Source organism: Anguilla anguilla, chromosome 11, assembly GCF_013347855.1.
Source record: "Anguilla anguilla isolate fAngAng1 chromosome 11, fAngAng1.pri, whole genome shotgun sequence".
Lineage (NCBI taxonomy): Eukaryota > Metazoa > Chordata > Actinopteri > Anguilliformes > Anguillidae > Anguilla > Anguilla anguilla.
The window spans coordinates 5,580,202-5,593,105 of NC_049211.1; the positions used below are offsets into that span (position 1 = coordinate 5,580,202).

Sequence of the window (12,904 nt, forward strand, 5' to 3'; positions counted from 1 at the left end):
CAGGCTACACACGGTCCCAGGATATACGCAATAACAACCTCCAGGGTGCGCTACAGAATCCAGACCATGCCACTGGCCCATAGGCCAGCACACACTTGGGTCTATAGCTGTTTCTCTTTTTTTGTGGATTGGCTTTTTTTCTGGGACAATAAAGCTGAGTGACTAACTGGCTGACTGACTCACTGGTTAGCTGACTGGCTAACTGACTTACTAACTGGCTGACTGACTCACTCACTGGCTGACTGGGTGGTTGACTGGCTGACTCACTGACTGACTGACTGGCTGGCTAACTGAATAACTGGCTGACTCACTGATTCACTGACTGACTGGCTGACTGACTCACTGACAGACCGACTGACTCACTGGTTGGCTAACTGATTCACTGACTGACTGGCTGACTGACTGACTCACTGACTGACTGGCAGGCTAACTGACTCACTGACTGACCAGCTGACTCACTGGTTGGCTAACTGATACACTGACCGACTGGCTGACTGACTGACTGACTGACTGACTGACTGACTGACTGACTCACTGGGTGGCTAACTGATTCACTGACTGACTGTCTGACTCACTGGCTGGCTAACTGATTCACTGACTGACTGTCTGACTCACTCGCTAGCTGACTGACTGGCTGGCTAGCTGTTGGGATGGGAGAGTTTCAGGGGGCGGGGATAACTGTGTCTCACTGCACACCCGTGCACTCCGCTGTTCAATCAGACATCGCTTCATCCTCAGACTGGCGTTTGCCGTGTGAGACGCGCCTGCTGATGACATCACGCGCCTCAGAGGAGAGCGCACGCTCGTCTGCGTTCTCCCGGATCCACAGGGAACGCCGCTGATGTGGCAGCGATGAGCGGCGATAGACATGACTGCTGATAAGCAACGTGATTGGGCATTCCAACAGGGAGAAGAAAGTATCACCATATACATATGGAACCCACATTCTCCTTCCCTCAATAGCATGAAAAAAAACAGCATTTTCAAAAAAGATATAGTGTCTCCGTTACAGACACTGTGTAAGACTGTTTATATATTTTTGGGGATGGGGGCAGGGCAGCCATGATTGGGGGGCGGGTTTTACTCATGACAGAGCATTCAACATAGTTAAAAAGCAACCAGCCCACTGTAGGTGTTATAACCACACCACAATCTGAAACAGCCAATGAAAATGCAAGCTCTGAACAGGATCGACCAATCCAGGATGATACCGTGTCCCAGTTTTCCTCTTAGATGTCTGGAGTCCCTGTAATCCCCCAATAACACTCCGTAGGCCACGCCCCCGTTTCTGGGGGCCGTTTACCTGAGGACACCTCCTCCTTCTTGCGGATCTTGTGGTCCTTGGTGAACTTGACTCTCTGGTGCGCCTCGATGCAGGTCTTGCACAGCCACTCCCCGCACTCCACGCAGAAGCCCACCGCCCCGGCGTTGTCCTCGCAGCTGGTGCACACCTGCGCAGGTGAGAGAGAGAGACGCACACGCTGCAGCGCCAAAGCGAATCCCCGGCACACCCCCAAAACCCCCCACCCCCCCTCCCCCAATGCCCCATGCCAGCCTGGCCGTGTTTACAGCCTCCGCAGAGGCCACGCCCCCCCCCCCCCCCCCCCCTTTCTTCTACAGCAACCGTTTCCCTCCATTACGACCAAAAAAAAAAAAATCCAAAAATCTGTTGCGTCTGTTTAAGAACCCATGCAAAAACGCTGCGGACTGCATTTAACAGGGAAATGGCCGCCCGGAGGCCCCGCCTACCTGGGAGGAGTTCTCGTCCGACCCGCTGGAGGCCTCCGAGGTGTCTTTGACGAAGTAGTTATCCACGATGTCGCTCTGTTTGTAATCCTGGAGGCACACCGAGCAGCGCATGACGTTCACTGGAGGGGGGGGGGGGGGGGGGGGGGAGGGGGGGGGAGAGAGAGAGAGAGAGAGAAGTGAGCGCAGGACTAACACAAATAAACACTGAATAAATACGCTGGCTACAGGAAAAAGGGATCAGCCCAACCCGAAGGCAGGCACCGTCACACAAACCTGTTTAATTAGGGAGGAAATTATGCGTTTTATGACAAATCAGTCGGATAATTGGATAATCTGCATCCACAGTATTAAAAGATCCCCCCCAGCTGACAGGTCTACTCATTAATCCCCCCCTCCCTTCCCACTAACGCACAGCCCATCCCCCCCCACCCCAACTAATCCCAGATTTGGCTATTCCCCCGGACTACCAGAAACGCACTGCAAATATGTTGTTACAGTCAGACAGTGTGCGGACATGTCTGTGCTGCCTGTATGCAGTATCCAGTGGAGATTGTTCAGCGCACAAATATGTTCACTCATTCACACAGTGCAAGAAAGAGAGACAAATCAACTAGAAATCAAACTAAATTAGTTGCCCCTCCCCCTCCCCCCCCACCCCCCACCCCCCACCCCCACAACCCCCACACCTCAAACTCCTTGTCAGCACATCAATTTACCCCCCCCATCCCCTCCCCCCAACCCCTCAAACCGCTTGACAGCCCATCAATTTATTCCCCCCGCACATGACTGGCTGCAGCAGAAACCAGCCTAGTCCGGTTTGAGCCGGTCTGCGCCGGCTCGCGCTGCTCGCGGCCGGTTTGTCTAAGCCCCAGCTGCAGCAGGCTGTGAGTTACTGGCGGCGGGTGCAGCTGGAAGGGAGATTACGCTGAGGCTGCCATGTGGTGGAGCGAGCGTGCAGTGCCGCTGCAGCTGCGCGGGTTTGAGCTGGGGCAAGCCCGAGCGCTCCCCCCCCCCCCCCCCCCCCCCCCCGCAGGAGGAGGAACCGGGGCAAACGCTGAGCCCCCCTTCCTGCCCCCATTCAAACGGACCGGGCAAACCTGCCCAGAGCCTCAAAAACCGAGATTCATTCAAATGGCCAATAAAAAATACGGCTCAAAAAAAAAAGCGAGAGCAGGGAGGTTCCGTTAAGCGTACCGGACAATGCAATCAGCCCAGAAAAACGAGGCTGAAACCCCTCTTTCCCGCAGACGCCATCGGTGTGCTCACAGGCGACGCCCAAGGCCCGTCAGACGGAGCCCGAGAGGGTGTTCCGGAGGGCGCTGGAGCTGGAAAACACGGCTCGCTGAGGCCCCGCCCCCGCCTGCCCTCATTCTGCCGGGCTGGAGGGAAGCGACGGCAGCCGATTGGACGCCGGGCGAAGGCCGGCCTGAAACGGAGTGGAATTCTCCCCCGGGGCAATCAGCACCCCCGAGCCCCGGGGCCGTCCTCCAAGGGGGGGGTGGGGGGGGGGGGGCTGAAACGCTTTGCCGTGTGAAATCTCATCTCATCCAGAATCAGCCGGTGCTGGGTTCTGCTTAAGCCCAGCCCTACCACACCTGATTCTACTGATTAACTAATCAGGGTCTTCAATCAAGACTGCGATAAGTAGAAGCTAAAATAGGCAGAATTTTCTTTCAGCCCAGTCTTAGTGCTGGACTGAAAATTAAAAAAATTTTTCTACCCATTTCGGGTAAGATCGGGCACCCCTGCGCAAGTGCATTTTGGGTAGGCTGTCACACCAGCACAGTATAGCCCAGCACTTCCTGTCCCACGAGTCTAATCTAACACTTTAGGCACTAATCGCTCAACCAATCAATTCGATTTTATCTTTCAACGTCCTGTTTGTCACTGGTGAGCTGAGAAACGACTAAAAACCACAGGAAGGAGCACCAAAACAGGGGGTCCGGGGGGGCCACATGGGAGAAAAACACGCGGCCGCGTTCAACATTTCCCGTATTTGTTGAAGCGGCCACTGTACAAACATCGGTCCGCACCAGTGACCATTTCCTCGTGCGGTACCCATCTGCCGGGATTCTCGTGAAGCGGCCCTGTCAGTCATCCGCGGCGTCGCGGCGCGCGTGCAAAACGCCACGGGGGCGGGGCGTTCCGCGGCGCCGCGCGGCTAGCGGGACCGAAAGGCGGCCCAGCGTTACAGGAGGTTCGATTCAACGCTGGGGGGTGCGGTCGAGACCACCACGTGACTCCGATTCCGACGGTTCATTGGCCAACTCAGCCACGGCTCCGCCACGTAAACAAATAACAATAATAAGCACAGTTAAGAGAACTGCTGCAATAAAATGTCTGACCTCTGCAAAGTCTGACATTTAACTCATTAGTACACTTCAGGAGATGCCCCTCTTAATTACAAATATGCGAACTTTTCGAATTAGTCACGTACAGAGTTGATCACAAGTAACACCATTCATTTTATTTGCTCGTTTTGAGGTCGATTTTAGCATTAGATCTTTTTTTCCCCCTTTTCTAAATGCAAGCAAGACACTCAGTCCAAGCTGAATCACAGAGAATGGCTGGGCAAATCTGGATGTGGGCAAGTACCGACCCACCGAACATGAAAAACATCTGGGACATCTGGCGAGAGCTCAGACTGGTGCAGCCGGGCTCAGTACCACCGCGCTAACCAATCACAGCTCTCACATGTACTCACTCAGTGCTGTGAGTATATGTGCTCATATAGGATCAAACATGCTACAGTAGGGCTATAGCTGCCTGTTCGAAGCCTCGAACCGTGCACGTTCAATTTCCACATATTACACCAAAAACAAAACGGACAAAAAAAAGACCTATTCTAGTCACCTGTACTAGCATCTCCCAATTTAACGAATCACGTCCCACGCTAAACCCAGTCCAGTTATTCACCATGTTCCGCAGTGCGACGGTTAGAAGAGGAGCGTGACACTGGCCAGTACGCAGAACAAGCACTTAAACAAGCAGCCGAACATCAGGCCACCACAACCGGCGTAAGACGCTGGAAAAACACGGAGCAGACCCTTTCACCGACACCAGTCTAACCGAACCCTGGCAGGCTGCCCGGTGCTCTCGCACAGTGGCTTGCAAAAGCACAGACCCTTTGCAGCTTTGACATTAAACCGCCTCCAATGCTCAATTTGAAATCATGACGCTTTTACGCACAAGTGAATATTCCCACTTTACCCAAGCCACTCCAGTCCAGACCGTGCAAAAACAAAACCGGACATTAAAAAAAAAATAGAGACGATTTGCATAAGAACCAATGACCATGATTATGCATTAGCATTAATTAGCAGGTTGCTCATCAGCTTTTGTTTGTGTGCGATAACAAAGAGTCCGACTGCTTCAGAAAAACACGCCAAATGAAAACGCATCATTCATGGCAAAGCCCTTCACTTCACCCCAAGGATCAACCACGAAGACCGAAGAGCTTCCACTACAACTCGCGGGGAACGGTTGTAAAGAAAGGCACGGATTAGAAGAAGGGTGTAAAAAAATAGGCCTAACTGAACAGCCAATCCCCTCAGAGCACATTAAGAAGTGGGTGTGTTCACTGTTTCAGGCCAGGACCGACTTTGAGCCTGAAATCTGTTGCCCTTTCAAAAGAGGGAAAAAAAAAACGTCCATGATACAGCAGTACATCTAAGCCAGGGTGGATGTGCCTGTATAAGTCCCACTCCTCACCCAGAGCCTTCACTGCAACAGCCCTATGCACTCACGCATGCACACACACTGAGCTTTCTGCGCACGCGCGCGCACACACACACACGCACACGCACACGCACACGCACACGCACACGCATGCACACACACTGAGCTTTCTGCGCACACGCGCGCGCGCACACACACACACACACACACACACACACACACACACACACGCACACACGCACACACACGCACAGCCTCACACACACACAGCCTCACACTTTGTGCATCTTGCAGTCCCCAACACAGCCCCCCCCCCACTGAGGGGGAGGGAAGTCACACCCCCTCCTCCACCTCCCCCCACCTCTGGAACACTGACACCCCCCCACCTACCCATGAGAGTCCCTGCCGATAACAGCGCAGCTGTAATATAAATCTACAGCCCTGTGGTTCATAAAAGACCATTTATACCACCACCATTTTTGTTACAGCAGTCAAATCTTTTCCTCTTTTATGCAGATGTTCATATTTCAACACATGATCACCAACTGAAATAAACTAAAAATTACAGGCACTATAGTGAATTATACTTTGTGAATTAAATTATCTGCTACACCCATGTACACCACAGCCAACAGTTCCCGCTTATCTAATTCTATACAAAATGTATGTTTATGACCGCCTTTTTTGATTAAGGAAATCTCCACACACTATTTCCATGACTTCCAAGAACTTTGGTTGTCTTCCTTGGTGAGTAAAATTGTTGGACGTTTTTACATCATCTTTACATTTGTTTGGATGATCACCCTTCAAGGCAGTACACCGATTAAAAAAAAAAAACTATAAGCAATTCCATCTCTTACTATAAAAACGCATTTACAATCTGATATGTTTCCAGTTGGTTATAGTCACCAAAATGCACGTTAGTTCTTTCAACGTTAAAGATGCTTTGGCTTATTTAGCAATTTACTTTTTTTTAATCAAAATTTTTCATTTTAATTTGTACACTTGGTGTGTTTAAAAGCCCTAAAACAGACAACACGATTCAACAGGATCAAACAAAACATCTGACGAGAACACCTATACTAGATTCTAAAGTATATATACAATAGTATAGCCTATATAGCTTAAATAACAGTTAAAATAAAAAAATACAAAAACTTAAAGAAGTTCCATAAATGCAATTGCACAGACTGAAATTAAAAACACTGTACACAAGTACTGCTGGGACATTCTATGGAAAAATTGGCCAACAAAAATGATGCAACTTCTTCACTGTTTTGTAGTCATCATGCTTTTGCCGCAAGATAAAGCAGCACAAGAAGGAAGCACAGCCAGCAACACTTGCCTTAACATTCAGCAACAATGATTCATTTTATATATCAATCGTGTGCTAAACACAGTAGCAAACAAACACACACACAATAAATTTGAATTTGGTACAATGTGGCATGCCCCTTCTGTACAATCAGCTAGTTTGTAATTCACTGCTGGCTAGCTTTTATAACTTCCAGGTGGAAATACACAGGGCTGCCTTCTTCCATGTTGAATGTGCAATCAGTTTTATTTTATTTTTTTTTTAAAAGATACTTGCTATGGTGATGGCATAACTGGGGGAACTACAAGCCTGAACAATATCCATGGGATTTTTTAAGCAAGATATAGGCTACTATTCAAATCAGCCACTTATTTTCAAATTCTACTGAAAATATTGCTAGCTAGAGGAAAGGAAGAGTCAAAGGAAATAATGATAAAAGCATGTCATGTAGTACTCTACCCACACTGTAGATAATGCATGAAACTAAATGCAGTAAAAGATTCAAGAAGTGGTCACACTAATGTGGTTTGCTAGCATTCACATTGACCTTAATGGCCATGTAGGCTATACAGGCGAGTGGGGCCATCACTGCAGAGGACAGCGTGCATGGCTAATTTCTGACCTTAATTAGAAATAACAACGCGTGAGGTAAATTCTGAAATTTGGGACATTTATTCTTTGTAGCACCCGAAGTCAGTCCTGATGTACTGCGGTCTTAAGAAGGTAAATCTTTCAGTGGTCATTAAAAGCACCCAATTAAGAACAATTAGCTTCTCATTAAAATTCATAGGCGCAATAATGGCTAGAATAAATACAAGCGCGCATGAGGTTGCCAGGATCAAGTGTGAAATCCCCCAATAATGTGCAAGGGACTCCCCTGGACTTTACCTACAGATAAACCCTTTAATAAAACCATTCTCGGCTGAAACATATTCGGAACAACTGCCGGTGGTGTCCTCTCCAAATCGACTCTCGAGTTACATTAACCGAGCTCTAATTTCAGACCACGTCCATGGTTTGGGTATTTCACAGAAGAGAGAAGATTCAAGTGTACAGTTAGTGTAAAAAAAAAAAAAGTCCCTAGAGAGGGAAAGGCCGAAAAAAGATCTCCATAGAAATTCCAGCTGTGTTACACTACACGGTGCTATTACATAAGAGTTACACTACCTGCAACACGCAACACATCTTCCACCTGGAAGCAGGAGTTTCCAGGCTACCCACCCAGACCGAGCGCATGTTTGTTTTTACACTTGATTGTTTTTTTAAAAAGCACTTGCCACTGCGAGTCAGTGGATTGCTCAGTGTCACCACAGAAAGTTACTGTTCCAAAGAGTGCATTTCAAAATTTTGTTTGTAAGAGTGAATGTCCGATAAATGCATCGCAAGGGACTAAACTGTCTAAATATGAACGTCTAACTCTTACATGCTAGTCTAGTATAAGTCCAGTGAAAATTAAGAATTTTCCCCTTCTGAACTTCCCATTTCAGTGATGTCAAGTCATGAAGCATAATAACAGGGATTATTGTCCTTTATGAGATGCATCAAGGTTACTTCCCAGAAATATAAAAAATGAGTGTACGTTTCAGTATTGTACATTTTGTCAGTGCATTAGTGTAAAGTGCCTATACTGAAGTAAATAAAATATAGGAGCCAATGATATTCAGCACCAGGAATAAGTGGCAGAAGTTTTTACAGTGCTAACAATGCTAAGGATGTTCATACCAATCACTCCAGTGTTCTGCCATAACTAAAATCAATTTACATTTTCAATTCATTAATTTTAACAGCTTTAAAAGTCAATTGATTCTACTCTACGAAATAGAACTGGCTCATATCAGAACTTCTTTTTTTTTTTTTTTCCCCCATGTGGTCATTTAACAAAATTAAGCCTAGCCTTGCGGTCCTTTAAAAAAAAAAAGTTTTAATGCATTTTTCTAACTCACTCTAACCAAATGGACAATGAGTGCTCAAATTGAGGCTTGTTAATGTTTTTTCTTATTATTATTATTATTATTATTATTATTATTATTAAAACATGTTAAAGAGCACAGCATACAGTAACTAAACTATGCTCTTGTAAATCATTAACATACCCTTCCCCCCTTGGAGAAAGTTATTTGCAAACGTGTTGTTTAGACCCAATTCATTTTAAAAGTAAAATAAATAACTGCATTCAAGCGCCTAATTTAAACCCCAAAGAACAGCTTTGATTCAGTAACTGTTTTCTATAGCATCGTCATCAACCCTAAAAAAAAAAAAAAAAGTACTACAAGCAGCCTTTCCAGGTGTAGCGGTGAAAAGCTGCAAGCGTGTCAGACAGATGCTGCAGATTAACTGATCACTGGGTTATGCTTCTAGCAGAGAAAATGATAATGATGAGGTCTTTAACAAAACTCCCAGGCTTCAAAACCAACCGCACAGGACAAGGCACAACAGTCCTGAAAGCATCTGCTCAAAACGTGCACCCCAACAAACAATTTAACTTGATGTTTTAAAGTACTCCCATCAAATTATGCAGTTATAGCTGCATGTGCCAAATGGGATTAGAGGAAGCAATGTGGCGTTGTGGATAAGGACTTGGGCCTGGGCCTGGGGCCTGAGCCCAGAAGGCTGTGGGGTCACTCCCCAGGTGGATGCCCTTGAGCAAGGTGATGCACCTGATCTGGATCAGGAAATGTACAGCTGTAAAAATAGATAACATGCAAAAAAATATATAATTTGTGCCAGTCTCCCTAAATAAGGGAATCCGTCGAGCAAACAATGCGACGCATGTAAGCACACCGCTCTCCATTAAACCACCACTGGACGTTCTGACAAGCGCTACTGCTGCCCATGGCGGCGAAATGGGGAAAAACTGAAAGAATCTTGCACGCTTCATTACCTCCTCTGCAGCCAAAAAGCAGTTATTTTCTATAAATACTAAGAAGAAGAAAACAAACCTCCAACAGGATTTATGGAGGAATCAATGGAAAGAAAGAGCCCGTCACCTAGAATCTCTGAAGCCAAATGATGAGGGTCATGAGATCCACATGAAGAACAGTTATTCCCCATGCATTGGTATCCACACTCAAACACCGCAATACTTTGTGGTGTATGTCAACATTATTATTGACACATTATTGAAACAAATTCTGTATTTCTATATTCTGAAGCCTACATTTGAACAGCGGGTCACCAAGAAATGAAGGTTATACACTTTACATTCTGGACAAATGCACAGAAATGTACAAATCTAGCTGCTTCTGCAATTTGACCGTTCAATGAATATTACGCAGTAATTAGTAACAAAAACTGAACATGAATCAAGGGAAATCAATTTGGCTGCTTTTAATCCAGTTTCGTTTAACACCACTGGTCCTGCCACAGGCGGTAATCATTGCAGTGAAAGTTTACGCTTGTCACTACACACCCGTGTGGTTTCAAAACCACAAATACATATTGGCAACACGTTCGCCACCCCAGAACCAAAAATGCATATTTGGCCTAACTACAATGCATCGTTATGGTGCTCGGGGTCAGATACAATATTTTCACAATTTCAGTACATATTGCGATGCATAAACTGATTTAGTTGATTAACAAGCAATGCAACAATAGGAAGACAAGATACCTTAAGAGGTAGCCAAGAGAATAACTGTTTGCGGGTTGGCAACACTGATATTGTTTATCAACAATGTTTGATATAGCCCCGAATAAATAAATAAATTTTTTTTTTTTTTTTTTTTTTTTTTTTTTTAAAAGAGTCTTTAACACATTTGCGGATTTTTTGTGTTTTCATCGAAGATCGGAAATACAGTCTGCAACTCCCTGCTGTTCAAAGGAGCGGGGTCTGTTTTGATACTTAAGTGAACGCTTTTTAGCTAACGTTAGCTTCGAAAAACTGTCCAGTGTCTTTACGTCATTGCAAACTAAGCTACCGCTATAGAGTCATAGCTCATAAAGATACCATAGACATAAAGTTAGCTATATTGATAAACATGGAATATACATGAAAGTCTCGATCTAGCTATGACTGTAACCTTAGTGAGAAAGGGACTTGCATTAGCCAACTAGCTAGCTAAGTTAGCTGGCTAGCATCACATGTTTTCGCCAGCAAACATTAACCGTTAGCCAATAACAATTCTTCGTATCTAGCCAGAAAATGACGATTATCTAATTTACAGTTTAACGATATGAAACTATCTAGGCTGACTTGGTACTTATCTACGACTGACACTGTTCATTTTAGATTAATGTGGAAATACGTAGCTAGTTAGTATATTACTAGTATATACTATACGTACATTTCGAAAGCTAAAATCGCTAGCGAGTTAGTCTAGCCTAATCTAGTTTACTATTTGAGAACACCTCGCTGATGTTCATCTAAGTAGTAGCTAGCTAGTTGACTGCCTAGATTACTGTTGCTAGACAAATTTGACTAGCTAGTCAATGAATAAGATACATTAAGGATAGCTAGTCCATCTTGTTGTAGCTAAACAACGGAGCAAGCAAACAATAATGCTTCCATTCAAACTGGCTGGCTAACGTTAGCTACACCAACTGTTGTAATCCCGCTACCGTTAGACTATATAGACTAGTCGGCGTGCCATTTTTCTTCAGTCCACACTGGAGCGAAAATTCTAGCTAGCCAGCCAACCGATTACAATGATGTTCGAGTACTACGACCGAAGCTAACGATAGGTAGCCAAGCTATATTACTAGAACTGACAATAAAATCATGTCAACGTGCTACTCTACAATTTATTTTGCCTGTCTCACCACATCCTCTGCAGTGATCACACCACTGCATTTGCTAGTAATTACACACATAGCGTGCTACCTGGCTAACGTTAGCAAACTTGTCTGCTTCTCAAAACTCCCCACTAGCTAACGTAACAAGGTGTTCTAGTTACGCAGACTCCTAGACTAGTGGTTTCTAAATCTCGAAAATACAAGCTTAGAATAAGCCGGTCATAAAGATGTATTCAACCAACTTTTCTTACATTCCATGTCAATCTTATAACTCACCTATGTGTGTGTCCTGTCCGTGGGGGCCCGGCACCTGTACACTAATCTGCCTTTCGGGCTGCGGAATACATCGCAGGCAGAACGAGTGGAGGCAAGGTAGGAGTTTAGGTTCACAGTCGCGGTTCTGAAGACTTTGTTTACAGACATAGCACGTATCTAGGAGGTTTATTGGGGCAGATGGGGTGGCTGTTGGGGCTACTGGTGGAGGCGACATGTCTGTGATAGGAGCCGGTGAAGTCCCGACAACCTCCCCTGAAATAGCGGGCTCCGTAGTTTCAGGATTGGCGTTCCCGGTCGGGCTACTGCTGGTACTACCGTCTCCGCCTCCTCCAGCGCTGCTGCCACCACCACCATCGCCTCCTGCGCTGGTGGGTGTCGGCGCTTCGGAAACATTCTCCTGCGACTGACCGTCCTCTTCGTCCTTCGTAGCTGGTTCTATAACAATAACTGCATCGGCTTCTTTCGATGGGGGGTCTCCGCTGTCCTCTCCCTGAGGTGCTGGATCCATGTTCGCAGAGCTTTCCGTATCCCCTACGCCTTTGTTATCCGCCATCTTCCTTCCTCTTTGAACCGTTTGACGCTCTACGCACCAACAAAACTACGAAGGACCGACGTCATTGCGTCACGGCAAGGTCCTTGAAGAGAATGTAATTGTAATTATCACTCTTTAGTTTAATTTCATTATCAATAAAAATCATTGGCACAGTCTGAAATAATACGATAATTTTCCAGAAAGCTTACACTTCAGATTATTTTATGCAAGCCAAATACGACAGAATCGAGAGCAATAACTCAGGTAAATAGCTAGCCAACCAGACAAATCGCTGATTCTACGTCAGCATACGGACGGTCGGCTAACTTCGGAAGCTATATGTGAAACGAATGTGCAGAGATCCTGTAAATTCCACTAAAATAAAATGGGCACGTCCCGTTCCCATTACAATTGTCTAATTATCTGCATTTTTATATTATCAATTAGTGAATTACACACAATCAGCGCATTCATTAAAATATATGCCTTGGTCGCATGAGTTTTCTAGTTCGATTTCTGACTGAACACATGACTTATTCTAGAATGTGAAATCATCGTTGTGTGCAAAGTTTTGGTTATATAAAACTTATTTTGGAATCAAACAACGTATAAAAATGTAACTC

General features: G+C 45.7%; 1 protein-coding gene across 4 annotated transcripts in view; it reads right to left on the bottom strand.

Annotated features, from left to right (window-relative positions):
- trim33 (tripartite motif containing 33) overlaps window positions 1-12,343 on the bottom strand; it is a 45,025-nt gene extending 32,682 nt beyond the window's left edge. For 3 of the 4 annotated variants that reach the window (XM_035381140.1, XM_035381139.1, XM_035381137.1), the window contains exons 1-3: window positions 11,750-12,343; window positions 1,750-1,868; window positions 1,304-1,451 (exon numbers count right to left, since the gene is read on the bottom strand). In XM_035381140.1, coding sequence (XP_035237031.1) covers window positions 1,304-1,451; window positions 1,750-1,868; window positions 11,750-12,302 — 820 coding nt within the window. In that variant the 5' untranslated portion in view covers window positions 12,303-12,343. The remainder of the gene's footprint in view (window positions 1-1,303; window positions 1,452-1,749; window positions 1,869-11,749) is intronic. The other variant, XM_035381138.1, reaches the window with a different exon arrangement.
- Window positions 12,344-12,904: the final 561 nt, after the last annotated feature.